The 17,751-nt window shown below is 40.6% G+C and overlaps 1 protein-coding gene across 2 annotated transcripts in view; it reads left to right on the forward strand.

The window, feature by feature from the left end:
• DUSP16 (dual specificity phosphatase 16) overlaps positions 1–17,751 on the forward strand; it is a 105,183-nt gene that overhangs the window by 80,338 nt on the left and 7,094 nt on the right. For both annotated transcript variants that reach the window (XM_077871020.1, XM_077871021.1), the window contains 2 exons: positions 133–296; positions 13,225–13,384. In XM_077871020.1, coding sequence (XP_077727146.1) covers positions 133–296; positions 13,225–13,384 — 324 coding nt within the window. The remainder of the gene's footprint in view (positions 1–132; positions 297–13,224; positions 13,385–17,751) is intronic.

Genomic DNA, 17,751 nt, shown 5'->3' on the forward strand with positions numbered 1-17,751 from the left:
TTGCACATGAGTGGTGCCCGCTTGGCATCTGTGGGATTTGATTTTGCTTTTTAAACAGTTTTTTTTGAACAGTTCATGCAGGGCTGATTTTTATCTTTGTACATGGTGTAATTTTGTGATGTTTGTTCTCAGGTGGGTTTGCGGAGTTCTCCCGTTGTTTCCCTGGCCTCTGTGAAGGAAAATCTGCTCTAGTCCCTACCTGCATTTCTCAGCCTTGCCTACCTGTTGCCAACATTGGGCCAACCCGAATTCTTCCCAATCTTTATCTTGGCTGCCAGCGAGATGTCCTCAACAAGGTGGGTGCTTTGAAAACATCCTTCACTGCAGGGTTTCTTGTTAGCATCTGGAGAAACTGCGATTGCCTGTTTGCTATCATTTCCAGCACACTCTGCTTTCAGAAGAGGAAGTATATACCACTCTCCGTGTGGCTCCCTGGGAGCAGTTAGTTGGGTTATCTCCTGGAGAGCTGTTTTGTTTGATGTTATTAAGTAGTGCCACAGGAAACCTGATCTGTTGTGACATTTGCTTGTTGCTTGAAGGTCCAGGAGACCCGGACATGGAGGGTTAGGACTTTTCAAAAGATTAGCCTTATTTTGTTAGAGTCTTAATTGTTCTATAGTAGTAAGTGGACACACTCAGGAAGGCTAAGATTTCCTAGATTTTTTTTCACATTTAGAAATGTATTTACTGAGGTATACTAGAAAGGGACTCAGGTTGGGCTTGGGTTGCAGAAGGACCTCTGGCCAGAAGGAGGGGGTGGGAATAAGATGGTGAGGTCAAGGGCTAAGAGCAGGCATTGCAGGTTGCCCTGTCAGAGGCTTGCTGGAGCCGTTTTATTGAGAAAGAAGAGGGAAGAGCATGGATTCTTGCTGAAAAGGACGTGGGCCATATTGAGCATGGTGTGCCTCACCTATGAACCTGCCCTGACAGAGGCCATTGTATCTAATGGTTACAAGCATAACAGTAGTAGAACTGAACTTTGTCTCCCACCACAGCTCGTCTGCTCTTAACCAGGAGTGCTAGGAACCAGTGCTCTAACTGCCCAGAAAAGGGCTTTTTCTCTAAAAAACAAAACCCCAAAACAAAACGTCTTTTTTTTTTTTTTTTTTTAAGATTTTAAAAATTTATTTATTCATGAGAGACAGAGAGAGAGAGGCAGAGACATAGGTGAAGGGAGAAGCAGGCTCCACGCAGTGAGCCCGACATGTGGGACTCAATCTCGGGTCTCCAGGATCATGCCCTGGGCTGAAGGCAGCGCTAAACTGCTGAGCCACCTGGGACTGCCCAAAACAACCTCTTTTTTATGCCACTTGTAATTGAAAAAGCAGTCAAAGATGTTAATTCACCTATTGGTGATTTACAGGTGCTGCTTTCCTGTGTGGGGGATGATATCCCAACATTTTCTCCTTGGATAACTATAAGAATTGGGCTGACCATAAAGCTAGCATCTTCACTGGCTTGTGTTAGCATGTGAAAAGCAAAAATACCATATCATTGGGCAGTAGTGAGGCAGTCTTTCATTTTCTCTGTTTTGTTTTCAAGATTTTTTTAAAAACTTATTTATTTGAAAGAGAGAGTGCACAAGCAGGGGGGAATGGCAGGCAGAGAGAGAAGCAGGCTCCCTGCTGAGCAAGAAGCTGGATGATGGACTCTATCCCAGCACCCTGGGATCACGACCTGAGCCAAAGACAGACGCTTAACCAACTGAGCCACCCAGGGATCCCTCTTTTTTGTTTTCTTTTGTTTGTTTGTTTGTTTGTTTTCTTTTTTGTTTTCAAAACTCCTGCCTCTAAAATTTTACCTTGACATTGTTATTAGTATGTCTGCTTTTACTGTGAGATATTTGAAATTTGATAGTTTATACTTGTATTGAGCCTTTCTGGTGAGGTCACAGTCCCTATGAACATGTGATTATTATTAATTCTTTTAGAGATAAGCAAATTATATCACAGAAAGCAAAATTAATTTCTTAGAGTCATGTACATCCCTGGGGCAAAGCTGAAGATGCTTTAGTTAATCCTCAGTCAGAAAGTAAAATTACTAGTTAAGGATCCTGTTCAGAATTACTTGCAGTTTAAAAGAAAAAAAAAAAAAAAAGTAACCGGTCTGCAAGTGATTTTACAAATAATTGCATCATAGATCATTTTTGTTATTTTTGACATTTAACATTAAATGGCACATTAATTTTGCTATGTACTGTTTCCAGTTTTAACAAATGTCTCAGTTAATAATTCTGTGAGTGCCTGCTAGATGAGAGCAGTTGAACTGGACCACGGTGTGGAGAATGTGGGGAAAGGATGCTTTTTCTCCTTTAGTTGGCTTCTCAGTGTATACAGAAAAGGCTGTGTACATAGATGCACTGGGAGGAGGTGGTTGTTGTGGGAGGAGTGGATATATGGAAGTTCATGGGGAAAACAACCTGGGCAAGGAATTTCTATGGAAGACTGTCAGGAAACTTCTTTGAAACACACGTGTAGATGAGAGGATGGTGAGAAGTCAGCATGCTTTCAAAGTGGTGAGTAGAAATTCATATTGACCAACAACTGATTCATTGTTGAGAAGAATGGAAGTGCTGAACAGGATTTTAGTGATCATGTAGTCAGTCGTCTTTGATAAAGGAGGAAGCCGATATTCCAGAAATATTAGATGGATTCCACAACATCACCCAGCAGATGAGTTTTGGGACCAGATATGCCTCTATTTCACAGATAGCTTGGACTGATCACACTGTTCAGCTGTCTGATTTAAACTTTACAGGAAAAGTTATATGCTGCTTCTCTTCCCAAAGATGATCTTTTATAATTTTTCCTAATAGTACATTCTTTTTTATTAGAATTTAGAAGCTGAAGTTTTTATTTTTTTTATTTTTTAATTTTTTTTAAAGATTTTATTTATTTATTCATGAGAATACACAGAGAGGAGAGAGAGAAGCAGAGACACAGGCAGAGGGAGAGGCAGGCTCCATGCAGGTAGCCTGATGTGGGACTTGATCCCAGGTCTCCAGGATCACACCCTGGGCTGAAGGCGGCGCTAAACTGCTGAGCCACTGGGGCTGCCTGAAGCTGAAGTTTTTAAAAATAGCAACTAAAGACCATTAATTTTATTAGTTGTTTTTTAATGAAGTGCCACCAAAATATTTTGAAAGCCTATCACAGAAATTTTCTTAGGAGGATCGTACTATTTACTATTTAAAATGCTAGGGTCTTTATATTATTTCATTTAACCTTTATAATAGGATTAAGAAGTAGGCTGACCCTGAATTGTTGTAACTTACCCAAGATTTTGTGTTTGGGAAGTCATGGATTCAAAACTGGTCAGTAACAGAAATCGTTCTCAGACTCAAGCTACTGTTCTGGCTTTACGTCCTGTTTATATAACACCAGAAATACCCATCTTGCCCCTCCCTGTAACAAGCTGTTATGAAGGACTAACGTATCTTGACAGTTTATTGAATCACTGCAGAGACTTTTTTTTTTTAATTTCTTTTATTTCTTTTTATTTTTTTTAAGATTTATTTATTTGTTCATGATAAACATAGAGAGAGAGAGAGGCAGAGACACAGGCAGAGGGAGAAGCAGGCTCCATGCAGGGAGCCCGACGCAGGACTCTATCCTGGGACTCCAGGATCACGCCCTGGGCCAAAGGCAGGCGCTAAACCGCTGAGCCACCCAGGGATCCCTGACTTTATTTTAAAAGATTTTATTTATTTATTCATGAGAGACACAGAGACACAGGCCGAGGGAGAAGCAGGCTCCCTGCAAGGAGCCCGATGTAGGACTCAATCCTGTAACTCCCGGATCACACCCTGAGCCAAAGGCAAACACCCAATAGCTGAGCCACTCAGGCATCCCATTGCAGAGACTTTCTTTCCCTGGTTTTCCTACAGCACATTCTATACCAGCTCTGACCACTTGAAGTGTAATGTAAGCCACATACTTAACTAAAAATGTTCAGTAGCCTTATTAAAAAAGTAAAATAGAACAGGTGAAATTAATTTTTTTAAATATTTATTTGAATGAGAGACTGCACATGAGTGCAGAGGGGAGGGGCAGAGAAGAGGAGAGAAACTCAAGCTGACTCCATGCTGAGCATGGGGCCCAGTGTGGGACGCCATCTAACTACCCTGAGATCATGACCTGAGCAGAAACCAAGAGTGGGTGCTTAACTGACTGTGCCACCTAGGTGCCCCAGTGAAATTAATTTTTATAATATTTTATTTATCACAGTATATCTAGAATATTAGCATTTCAATGTGTAGTGTAGAAAAACTATATTGCTGTATATATATATATATATATATTTTTTTTTTTATTAAGTCTTTAAAGTCTGGTGTATGTTATAATGACTACACACTTGAGTGTGGACAAGACACATTTCAGGTGCTCAGTATCCTCATATGGCTTGTGGCTACCATAGTGGATGGTGTAGGTCACTGCTTTCAGTATGTATTAATTTTACTCTGGTCTTGAAGACGTGGCTCTTCTGTAAAAGATCGTAAGAAGTCATTGGTAACAAAAAGAATGCTTTCGGTTTCTTTTTTTCTTCACAACTACTTTTGCTTCTCACAATCTGTTCTTTTATTCTCTAGTCTTTGTACAAGAGCTAGAACAGGAATGTCTTATAGTACTAAAAGTAGTTTGCTGAGGCCCAATTCACATCTGAACTGAGCAGGATTTGAGTAAGAATCTCCAGTTTCTATGTGAAAGAGCAAAGTTCTTGATTGCTTTTCTGCTTGATCACTTAACATTTCCAGTAGAGACTTTTGTTTCACACAGAAATGCACGAAACAGGGATCCCTGGGTGGCGCAGTGGTTTGGCGCCTGCCTTTGGCCCAGGGCGCGATCTTGGAGACCCGGGATCGAATCCCACGTCAGGCTCCCAGTGCATGGAGCCTGCTTCTCCCTCTGCCTGTGTCTCTGCCTCTCTCTCTCTCTCTGCGTGACTATCATAAATAAATAAAAAATTAAAAAAAAAAAAAAAAGAAATGCACGAAACATCTGATGGAATTACCTTTGGCTCAGAGCTGTATCTGCAGTGATCGGCTTCAGCTTCTTCACTAAATTGGTTCTGCTGCCCCCTCCCTCCCCCACCCCATTTATACAGTGTGCTGTCAGCATTCTTTGTGTTGCTCATTTCACACTTCGAACATGCCAGATTGGTTTTCCTGTCTACCTGGTGGTTCTGCCTGCCCCTGGGATGACTATTTCTCTCTTGTTTTCTTACCAGAGTTAGCCTAGACACAGAATACTGCTTTCCCAGTTTCCCTATGTTCTAGGAAGACAAAAAGATAAAAAATTATGTAAAAATACACCACACAGTGTGCAAGCTGGTTAGACAACATCTGTTCATTCCACAATGATGCATAAGACAAGATGACTGACAGTAGAACTCAACACCAAGGCAGCATGGCATAATGGTGGGGAGCTGGCCTTGGAGGTAGGCATTTCTGAGTCCTAGGGCTCCACCTGGCCAGCCATACCACTTTAGCCAGGTCCCTGAGTCTTGGCTTCTTCACCTACAAATTGTTAATGACTCCTGCCTTCTAGTGTTCATGTGAGGTTCAAATGAAGTGACGTATGCCAAGCACCAAGGACAGTTCCTGGTTCATGGGGACCCTGGTTAATGTTATCAAGGGTGGAGTACGCAGGATGCTAGGGTGAGTGCTGGATACAGTGGGTGTGGTTGGTCGAGGAAGGCTGGATGGAGGAAGTAGAACTTAAGGTCGGTTTTGAAGGCAAAAGGAGTGGCAAATGCAAAATTATTTATTGAATTGATTTCAGAAAGAAAAATTACTATTCTATTATCTGGAATTGCAATGCCTGTGGTGATTAAATGTGGTATCTCTCCTCAGTCAAGTTGGACATGGGAACTTGACCAAATAGAACATTTTTATTAAGGCTGTATTAAGGCTTTATTAAGGCTGTGATATAATAAATCTTGATTTATTATATCACTCTGTGTTCCATATACTACTCCACAGTCTGCATCAACAGATTATAGAATCCATACTTAGAAATCAGTCCAACTACAGGGCAAAGTTTATTTCCTGGTTTAGGAGAGAGAAACTTAAAGGGAAAAAAATTGTGAATGGAAATCCTAAGTAATAATAAAATAATAAAAGATTAATTTTTGACTAGGAAATGTCATTTTTGAAAGTCTTCTTAATTGTATATTGAAGCCAGAATCCATTTTTAAAAATTCTTAGGGGACAATCTCTTTTCCTTTGCAGATGAACCCTTTTTATATCCAGCCTGCTATATTCAATGTAATTGCCCTACTTCAATCTAATTAGGAGAAAGGACAGTTTGAATTAGTGAAAAATGTACACAACATGGTATGAGGGGCAGCTTCTTGAGACAGAATTCATATGCTGTATGATATATAAGGTATTTTTTATTGAGATGTAATTTTACAACATATTACAAAGTTTTAAGTATACAGCGTGATTTGATATTTGTGTATATTATAAAATGACCACAGTAAGTCTAGTTAACATCTATCACCACACATAGTTACAATTTTTTTCTTGTGATGAGAACTTTTAAGATTACTCTCTTAGCAACTTTCAAATATACAATAGAGGAATATTAACTATAGCTGCCGTGCTATACATTACATTCCCATGACTTACTTTATTACTAGAATTTGTCCCTTATAACCACCTTCACCCATCTCCTCCATATATATCCTCTGTATCTATGAGTAGGTTAGATTCCTTTAGATTCCACATATGATATTTTATAGTAGTTGTCTTTCTTTGACTTACTTCACTTAGTATAATGTCCTAAAGGTTCATGCATGTTGTTGCACATGGCAAGATCTCATTATTTTTTTTTATGGCTGAGTAACACTGCATTGTATACATATACCACATCTTTATCCATTCATCAGTCAATGGCACACTTGGGTTGCTTCCATATCTTGGCTATTGTAAATAATGCTGCAGTGAACACGGGGGTACTATTGGTACTAGTACTATTGGTACTATCTGTACCAATTTATGTTGCCACAAGCTATTCTTAAGATAAAGTAAGGGAACTAAAATTTAATGAGACTCTTATATGCCAGTTATTTTATACTCACACAGCTTTACAAAATATACATCATTAGCCCTATCTTACAGATGAGGAAACTATAGCTGAGCGAGGTAAGGTAACCTATCCAAGATAATGCAGGTAATGAACGGTGACGTGCTAGGTTGTACTCTAGTTTCTCTGAGGCCAGTACCCATATACTTCTAATTGTTCCTGCCATACTGAGTTCATCTATGCAAAAGGAGGAAAGGTAGAGCATACGGGTACATGTGCTGCTAGAAAGGTAAATGAAGTTAGTGGAAATTTATAAAAATTTGCTTCTGATTGTTTCACATTTTTCAGTGTCATAGGAAAAGTTGATCCATTGCCTGAGTGGGAAGCTAAAGGGATACACAGAGCATTTGAAGAAAAAGGGAAATGGGTGAAGTGGCATCTGGGAGAGAGGGAAAGTGCAAGGGCTAGGGAAATAAAATGATTGCTGAGGACCATGAATTGGAGGTGAGATTGAGCAGCATTGTTGAGCGTTTTTCTCTGGCTGTATCCAGCTACATGGGTACAGATGCAGACCAGGTGGAGAACTAGATTTACACAGGGCTGCACTCTTGCCGAGTGAATGTGAAGAAGCTATAGTGGGACAAAGGAGTTGAGGGTGGAAGCAAGGGAGTGGTTTATAATGACTGACCACGGAATTTCACTAGAGCAAAGCAGGCAGATGGATATCATGAGGAAAAGTACAGAGAAAAGGACGTGGGATCAGCAGCATGTAGATCCTGGGGAATCGGAGGATCCCAAGAGTGGTGGTATAAGAGGCAGCAAAACCAGAAGGAGAGAAGGAAACATCCCAGAGTGGGGTGTGTGAGCTCGAGATTAGGGCAGGGTGGTGGTTGGTAATGACTGAGACCAGACCGGGCCTCATTAGTGAGTCGTCAAGGTGAGAAGTTCAAAGAACTGAGAGGCCAATGTGTCAGAAGGATATTTGAAGTCCAGGGAAGATTATTTTGTCAGTAGAAAGCACCTGTTAGCAAACTTAGCACAAAGTTGAGCTAAATATTAAACGGCATAACGAGTGCCCTCTGAAAGGTTACAGATTGTGATGTTTAATTATGGGATAGAGTAATACTCAATTGTGTATGTTTTGCACAACATACTAAAACAGAACTGAGCAGATTCCATAAATACCTCTTTATAACATAGTAAGAAGTCCTTGACAGTCATCTGTGAATAAAAGCTATCATTATTCTGTAGAACAGACCCATTCTTCACAATTACATAGTTCCATTCCAGTTCCACTGTCAGAAACATTGACATACGATATCCGCTCAGCCACTTATATGTACCTTTGTAAAAATAATCAGGATAGCAGGTTAATAATATGTATAACTTCATGAAACCTCACATCTCAGAGATTCACCAGCACCTCAACCCTGAGGCCCAGCAGGTGCCGCTGGCCTGTGGCTAGCAGGAGGCACTTCGCTAAGGCCTGTTTGTTTCTACCATTGGGACATGTGCTTACCAGCATGCTTACTATGTTTGTTCTAAAACCTGTTTAGGCTAGTTTACTTATTATAATCGTGCACATTGATTAAAATATTACATACACCCATGAATTATGAATGAGGGAAGGAAGAGAGTTGTTTTTCTATGACCTAAGGTAAATGCTTTGGAAGATTCAGGAAAAACAAATTGCTTTGCATTCTTTTTTTTTTTTTTTTTTTTTCTTTTTTCTTTTTTTCTGTTTAAACTAGGGCAGGCAGTAAGGCAACAAGGCAACTATAAAATACCTGGGGGACGATCATAATTCAGGATTCTTTACTGATGTTTTACAAGTTTTTGCTCTTCTTTAAAGAAATGGAAACTGAATAGTAAATGCGTTTAGCTGTGATTTCCTTAAGAACTCTAGCTAAAAAAAAAAAAGGTAAGTGTCAGCTAACCCCTACAAAAAAAAAAAAAAAAAAAAGCCATGGTCCTGCATTAGAAATTAGTGAATTGTTTTATTTATTTGTTTTCAATTAAAATAAGATATTTCAGGGGCACCTGGGTGACTCATTGGTTGAGGGTCTGCTTTTGGCTCTGGTGGTGATCCCAGGGTTCTGGGATCAAGTCCCATATTGGGCTCCCTGCAGGAAGCCTGCTTCTCCCTCTGCCTGTGTCTCTGCTTCTCTCTGTGTCTCTCATGAATAAATAAATAAAAATAAAATATTTCAAGTGTATATATATCATTTTTAATGATTTCCTCCTTTTAACTGACTTTTCCACTGATGTAGCAACTGCCAATCCACATTATGTATCATGTTTAATAGCAAAATTGTTTGTAAATTTTACATAACATTTTAGGACTCTGTTTGCCTTTTTGCTTTTAAAATTGGCCATGTTCTTAAAAAAAATTGGCCATATTTTATTTATCAGGTCCTATCTTATTACAAAAAGAATTTCAGGGATCCCTGGGTGGTGCAGCGGTTTGGCGCCTGCCTTTGGCCCAGGGCGCGATCCTGGAGACCCAGGATCGAATCCCACGTCGGGCTCCCGGTGCATGGAGCCTGCTTCTCCCTCTGCCTGTGTCTCTGCCTCTCTCTCTCTCTCTCTCTCTCTCTGTGACTGTCATAAATAAATAAAAATTTAAAAAAAAAAGAATTTCAGGGAATATGTAATAATTGACTTAATAAGTAGATTTTTTTGCAATAAAATTTTTATACATAAAGCTATATTTATGATCGAGATCATGTCCTTTTTTTCTCATTTCATTTTGTGTTTAAATTATTTTACCATTGGGCAGCCCGGGTGGCTTAGTGGTTTGGTGGCACCTTCGGCCCAGGGCCTGATCTTGGAGACTGGGGATCAAGTCCCACATCGGGCTCCCTGCACGGAGCCTGCTTCTCCCTCTGCCTCTCTCTCTCTCTCTCTCTCTCTCTCTCATGAATAAATAAATAAAATCTTTAAAATAAATAAATAAATTAATTAATTAATTAATTTACCATCACCCAATTTTAATACATTAATGTCTTTTTTCCCCTTCTCCTTTTGCCCATTGTTTAAAATAAACTACTGGGGCATCTGGTTGGCTCAGTTAGAAAAGGATGTGACTCTTGATCTGATCTCAGGGTCATGAGTTGGAGCCCCATGTTGGATGCAGAGATTACCCCTCCCCAATAAAAAAACCTTTAAAAAAAACAAAGCAACTACTTAAATGCATCTTCTATGGTACATTGTTTTATAAGTGAAAAATAGTTTTTTTGAGCTATTAACAGCATCGTAAGCTGGATTATTGAAGGGCTTCCTTTCATGTGTCGGATTTGTCCAGCATGATGGCATTGCTGCAGTTTGGTGTGTGGCAACAGTGAGCTCAACAGCAGGCACTGTGCATGTAGACAGCCAATCCTCAGCATGCAGCAGGAGACACCAGTGTCAACATGGCAGGGAGGCCAGCACTGTAAATGCTTGTGGCTGCAGCAGAGGTGATAGTAAGGGAAAACAGAGGATGACATAAATACCTTAAGTACATCTCCTCAAAGGTGTCCTGAGTCCCTCTGAGAGTCTGTCTCCTCAGAGAAGCTCAGGGCCAGGGTGGTGCCCCTTTCCTTCCTCATTTATTGGTGATCATTAAAAAGAGCATAAAGAATGAAGTTAAACTTTATATTCTAATACTTCATTTAGTTAAAGAGAATATGTGTATGTAGGCTAGTTACCTTGTTGCTCCATCTAACTTGGTTTAAATGGAACTTCAATTAGAGCATGGCGACTCAGGACAGATTCTGGAGACGAATGTACTTGGATTTGAATCTTGACTCTCTACCACTTTCTTGCTGTGTGACTTTGCAAACATTATGTAATCTCACCAAACGTCAGTTTTTTAAAAATGAGGATAATAATAGTATTCGTGTCAGAGGGTGGTTGTGAGGATTAAATGAGACCTTCTAGGTATTTATTGTTTTTAATTTTCATTCCAATGTAGTTAACATGCTACATTCTATTACTTTCAGATATACACTGTAGTGACTTAGCACTGGCATATATCACCCAGTGCTCATCACGACAAGTGCCTTCCTTCATCCCTATCACCTGTTTCCTCCATCCCTCTACCCACCTCCCCTTTGGTAACCATCAATTTATTCTCTAGAGCTAAATGTCTGTTTCTTGCTTTGTCTCTTTTTTCCCCCTTTTGCTTGTTTCTTAGATTCCACATAGAAGTTGAAATCTATGGTATTTTTCTTATTCTGACTTATGTTGCTTAACATTATATGCTAAGGGATCCCTGGGTGGCGCAGCGGTTTGGCGCCTGCCTTTGGCCCAGGGCGCGATCCTGGAGACCCGGGATCAAATCCCATGTCGGGCTCCCGGTGCATGGAGCCTGCTTCTCCCTCTGCCTGTGTCTCTGCCTCTCTCTCTCTCTCTCTGTGACTATCATAAATAAATAAAAATTTTAAAAAATTATATGCTAAGCTAGCTCCATCCATGTTGCAAATGGCAAGATTTCATTCTTTTTTATGCCCAAATAACATTCCATTGTACGTATATACCACATTTTCTTTTTCCTTTCATCTATCTATGGATACTTGGGCTGCTTCCATAATTTGGCCATTGTAAATAATGCTGCTATAAGCATAGGGGTGCATGTATGCCTTTGAATTATTATTCTTGTATGATTTGGGTAAATACCCAGTAGTGTGATTACTGGATCATAGGGTAGCTCTATTTTTAACTTTTTGAGGAACCTCTATACTGTTTCCCAGAGTGGTTGCCCCAGTTAGCATGTCTACCAACAGTGTAAGAGGGTTCCTTTTTCTCCACATCCTCAAGAGATTGTTTACTTATTTTTTAATGACTACGTATGTGTTTATTAATGAGAGACACAGAGAGGCAGAGACATAGGTAGAAGGAGAAGCAGGCTCCCTGGGGGGCCTGATGTGGGACTTGATCCCAGTACTCTGGGATCATGAACTAAGCCAAAGGCAGACGCTCAACCACTGAACCACCCAGGCATCCCAAGAGACCATATATTTAAATGTTCAGCACAATATTTAGAAATAGTAGGCATTCATTAACTGTTAGATATTATTCTTTTAGATATTATTTTATTAGTATGTACTATGTACCATAATATTATTAAGCCTCTAGCAAAGATACTCAACAAATATTTTTTGATTGAATTTAGGTCAGTGGCCATTTCTATAAATTGTAGGTTATGAGGCGACTTGTCAGAAGTATACATTGTTATATTCTTCCTGTGGGGAAATCAAATTTGACAGTCATTACAGACTTGTAACATGTTTTGTCCTTAGAACTGCCTGTTCTCTTCTGAAACTTCAAGGTCTTCATTACTGAATTGAATAGAAAGCAACGTTACTACTTGCCTTTACCTTTAATGCGATAAATCCCTGTAGTCCTGTTGGTGGATAGGAGAAAGACATGTAAAATGGTTCCTTTAAGGACCATTGGCAAGAAAGGCGTGAAAGCCTCAACTCCAGTGACCTGCTGCTGTGTTACATGGGCAGTACTGCGATTGATCAAATGGTAGTAATCTCAGCATGGAAAAACAAATGTGACCTTTGCTACATGCACAAAAGTTTAAAAGTCATAGTAAACACCATTAAGATCTTCACAGTCTGATTGTTAACCTAACAGAAGTACACGAGAGCATCAGGAGACCAGGGCTCTGGCCTGGCAGAAGGTCATAGTAAACTGCCATGGTTTTATTTTTTATATTTCCACTTTCTCAGTTAATGAAGATACAGAGTTGGTTATAATATTAATGATGTATGATCTTCAAGCATAGTCTTTTATTAAAGATTTATTTATTTGAGAGCGAGAAGGAGTGCATGTGCGTGCGTGCAAGAGTTGGAGAAGGGCAGGGGGAGATAATCGTCAGGCAGACCCCCTGCTGAGCGGGGAGCCTGCCATGGGGCTCAGTCTCATGGACCTGAGATCATGACTGCAGGCAAAACCAAGAGTTCAGTGCTCCACCTACTGAGCCACCCAGATGTCCTCAAGCATACTATTTTCAACAGCCCTTTTTTCCCCCTTAAAAACAATTCTGTTTTAAAGTCTCTAAATGTCACTGTGCTAGGTATTTGGATTTCAACGACCGAATTAACTCCAATTTCAAGGAAACTAGTAATTCTTACCATTAAACTTTACTTTTCCAAAATGATTGTGCTGATATGTTAGTCACTTTAATTGTTCTTTCCCTCCACAGGAGCTGATGCAACAGAATGGGATTGGTTATGTGTTAAATGCCAGCAATACCTGTCCTAAGCCCGATTTTATCCCCGAATCTCATTTCCTGCGAGTGCCTGTGAATGATAGCTTTTGTGAGAAAATTTTGCCGTGGTTGGACAAATCCGTAGATTTCATTGGTAAGTAGCTCCCTCTGGGTCATAGTCCCCAGGTGTACCCCTCCTCCCCTCCCATTTTTTCTCTTTAGAGAAAAGGAGCCTGTTTCAGAGATTTCAGAAGTCTGAGAGCAACACATGATGCTGCTTATCTCATTGAGTGGCCAAGGTGACGTGTGTGTGCCATGCTGTCCCCAAAGGACTGGCCTTGTGACATTCTAGCTCACTTAACACTACCAAGGTTAAACCTGATGGGATCTGTGATAATATATTTCCAAGTGTTTGAAAATCAGTTGAATTTCTGGGATTAAACTTTAGCCTTTTGTTTAGATCCTATAAAAAACTTTTGGAAACTTTGGTGGCATTCTTGAAACTGTTTTTTACCTTGCTGCTCTGTTCTCCCCAGAGAAAAGTTAAATCCTGTGAAAACAAATCCCATTACATTTGGAATCTTTATGTCACGAGATTTGTAAGCCTCAGTCCACGTGCCAGTAATTTCAAGTAGTATGGGATCTCATAAAATTCCAGCGCGTGCACACACACACACACACACACACTTCCTCAGGGTTGGATGGTTGTGACAGGCTCTGATCTGCCCCACGTGGTGCTCTGCCTGCTGGGCCTGTCAGTCCTAGAGTCTCCTGACTCCCAGCTTTGGGTGCTTTGTGCCACTCTGGTGCCTCAGGATCAGGTCTGCTGTGAGAAGTTGGTGATGTGTATTTGAAGCCTAGTTTCAGTGGAGAGTAGCTGGACAGGGGAGATTTGCTATTCACCCTTGAGCAGCAGGATGAGGTTCACTCTTGATGATCCATGTGAGAAGTTTTTGATGTTTTCTTCCTCTAATCACATAAGCTTGAGCATTAAATCCATAACTAAATACTGCAAATTTGTTACTGTGATTTAAAAAATAACTAGTTCCAGGCAGCCCGGGTGGCTCAGGGGTTTAGCACAGCCTTCAGCCCAGGGCCTGATCCTGGAGACCTGGGATCAAGTCCCATGTCGGGCTCCCTGCATGGAGCCTGCTTCTCCCTCTGCCTGTGTCTCTGCCTCTCTTTCTCTCTCTCTGTGTATCTCATAAATAGATAAAATCTTTAAAAAAATTAAAAATTAAAAATTAAAAAAAATAACTAGTTCCCTTTAAGTTGTGAAATTATGTACATTAAGCCCCTTTCATCTGTGAGAGAAATTTCTAGATGATACTTTTGGGACTTTGAGTAATTCCAAAACATTTTTGTTTTTCCTTCAAGATTCCAGATTTCCAGAAGTTTTCATCTTTAATTAGGATGTGTTCTTTGAAATGTCAGAATATAAATGGCTTACATAATTCACATCATAATACTCACAAACAAAATTCCCAGATTAGTCACCCCCACTGTTGTATTTCTAGGAAGCATTCAGTATCTCATTCAGTTTTTGCCTCTTTAAAAGATAACTTAAGGTTAATGTTCCTATTGCGTGTCAAGTCATTCCAAAGATATTTGGCTCTAATTTCAGCTAAAAGTGCAATTTCAGGATCTATTTAGAGGGGAGCTCATCACAATGTCTGTTAGGGGGCGTATAGAAAAGAGAAGATGAATAACTTTGCCCCAGTTCACTTTGTTCTTTCATGGGAGATATTGGGGTCATCCTGCCACTTAATTCAGACAGAAGGAATTTATTACCATGTTCCCCAATTCGGTTAAGCACATCCAAATACATACTATAATTTATTTGTAGTATCTGAAAATATTTATTATACTATTTAGTGTGAGCCAAGTATTTCACTTGCTCGGCCCTACTTAACTAGGGGCCACCGTCCTTCCCACCCCTCCAACCCCCAGGTAATTAAGGGCGAACCCTCCTGCTGCTACTTGGAGCCCAGTGCACACTCACTGCCCTGGTTGGTCACAGCCTAGTGCGCAGCGTGAACACTACCCTCGTGCCAGGGCTTAATAACTTACAGGCTTGTGGGGGTTGTTTCTTTTTACTATTTAGATAAATTTCAGTAAGTTTCTGGGTTTGTTGGAAGGACCACAGTTTTCATGGAGTTTTGTCTTTATTTTTCGTTGAGCTCAGGTTGCCTGCTTGCTGTGGGCCACTCTCAAGGGTCTGGTCCCAGCTGGCTGCTTCCGCGGGCACTCACCCTCCTCACCATACCCTGGGCTCCTGCCCCGCCTCTTGAGTTGTCATGTAAGCCCTACAGGGAGGTGATCAAGGGCATGTACTTTGGAGCCAGACTGTATTTGAGTCTTGCCTTCCCTTGGTTACTAGTTAAGTGATTTGGGGTAAGTTCCTCAGTTTCCTAAAGTGGAAACTGAAGATAATGTATCTACCTGGAAGGGATGTTGTGAGGATTAAAATAGATCGTGGATGTAGGCTACCCTGCAAAGTGCCTAACTCCTAACTGGCTCGTACTAAATAGTAGCAATTTTACATATTATCATCTGAGAAGTTCTTTGGGTTTCATTCTTAGAGCTGTACTCTGTAAGCTCAATTATTGCTGCTTCATTTTTTAGCCTTTATAACTTCTCATCCTCACTGCCCCCCCCTTACCCTTTTCATTTGTTATCCTCTGCCCTGCTTTGACCTATATTTCTATTCCTGAACTGCTGCAGTGGCAGCCTGCTTTTCTTCTTTCCAGTTGTCACCGTCGGTGCTTTTGCTGGCCCCTGTTCAGGAACCTGCAGCCCTTAGCCTGACATTCCCATACCCTCCAGTACCTGCTTCACCTTTGAAACCTTCTTTCTAGTAACCTCCCTGCCCCATGAAGCGTGTGCTGCAGCCATGGTGGACTGGGTATGAGGAACCTGTTCATCCCCACTGTGCGGCCACCTCCCTTCTCCCTGCCAGCTCTGCCTGTATGGAACTTCCTTTGCTTTAAGACAGTTCCACACTCATTTCTGCCAAGAAACATGTTCTGATGATCCCCAATCCATGTAATCACTTTTAAGTCAGATTTTTAAAAAATATTTATTTATTTGAGGGAGGGAGGGAGGGAAAGAGAGAGCAAGCACACATGTGAGCACCAGGGGATGGGAGGGTTGGGGGTGGTGGTGAGAATCCCAAGCAGAGGAGAGAATCCCCTCCAAGCTCTGAGCCTGATGTGGGGCTCCATCCCCTAACTCTGAGATTTGCCTAAGCTGAAATCAAGAGTTGGATGCTTAACTGACTGAGCCACCCAGGTACACCTCAGTCAGATTTCTAAAATATCCTCAAAAGTGTCATGATTATAAAAGCAATATAAGTACAATGCAGAATATTTGAAAAACAGAGAAAAGGAAACCTATAATCTCAATATTCTAACACAATCCGTTATTGTCATCGTTTTATCTCCTTCTAACCTTCCTTCTTTTCACGTTTTTTTTTTTTTTTAATAAAGATTGCTTTTTTAAGGTATGTATTAGCCAGACACTATTTACTGGGTGCATAATGTGTCCAGTGTGAAGCCCTCTGAGGTAATTAGAAGCGAGATTCTTCTAGGTCTCTGTAGTCTTGAGATAACTATTTGAAAGTTTGAGGGTGGTTCAGTCATTAAGTCATGGTCTCAGGCTCATGACATTGAGCCCCAAGGCAAGCTCTGTGCTGTGCGTCATACAACTTGGGTGTGCTTGAGATTCTCTCTCCCCTCTCCCAATGTCCCACCTCTCACACATCCTCTCCCTTAAGCCCCCCCCCCACTTGAGTGCACACACACTCTAAATAAATAAAAAAATAAAATAAAATAAAAAATTGAAACCCAGCCTGCTTCCAATAAGATTTTAAAGGAGCTTACAGTATGAGACTAGGATCAGAAGATAACACACAGTCACACACATACATGTTAAAACAGGATCAGAGGGCAAGAACCAAGTAATATGGGACTAGGAAAGGTACAGTAAAATCTGAACTAGTTACCTAGTTGGCATTGAGTGAAAGTCTCAGCTTTGAGCTTCATAGCAGCCTAGGCAAAAGAGGAAATAGTAAGATTAGTATAAGAATTTTAACATAAGATTTGGTAAACTTGATGGCATCAGCGAAAGTGAAAGCAAAAAGGGAATAGGTTAGCTCCATGGCAGCAGTTTGTGGCTAAGCACACACGTAATTGTTTAGAATTGAGGCTAAAATGTTAGTAGCTGCCATCGGATAATTTCATTTACTCCTACAACTGGGCTTTTAAAGCCCCTCAGCGGTGAGAGATGATAACACTGCTGGGTTGAATGTTCTTGATCCTAAGTGTCTGAAAGTCCTACCACGTTATGCGGAATATACATGATGCAGTCAGTAACTCCTGGATATCCAGGGAAGGTTCAAGTTCCCTTGATCCTCGTTAAAGTGAGCTGCTAAACCTGATTCACAGCAAATACGAGGTTTTCTTCTTAAAATCAGCAAATAAAGGTGAGCCAGTTTATGACATACAGATAGGACACTATAGG

This window comes from Canis aureus, chromosome 25 (assembly GCF_053574225.1).
Source record: "Canis aureus isolate CA01 chromosome 25, VMU_Caureus_v.1.0, whole genome shotgun sequence".
In the NCBI taxonomy this organism is placed as follows: domain Eukaryota; kingdom Metazoa; phylum Chordata; class Mammalia; order Carnivora; family Canidae; genus Canis; species Canis aureus.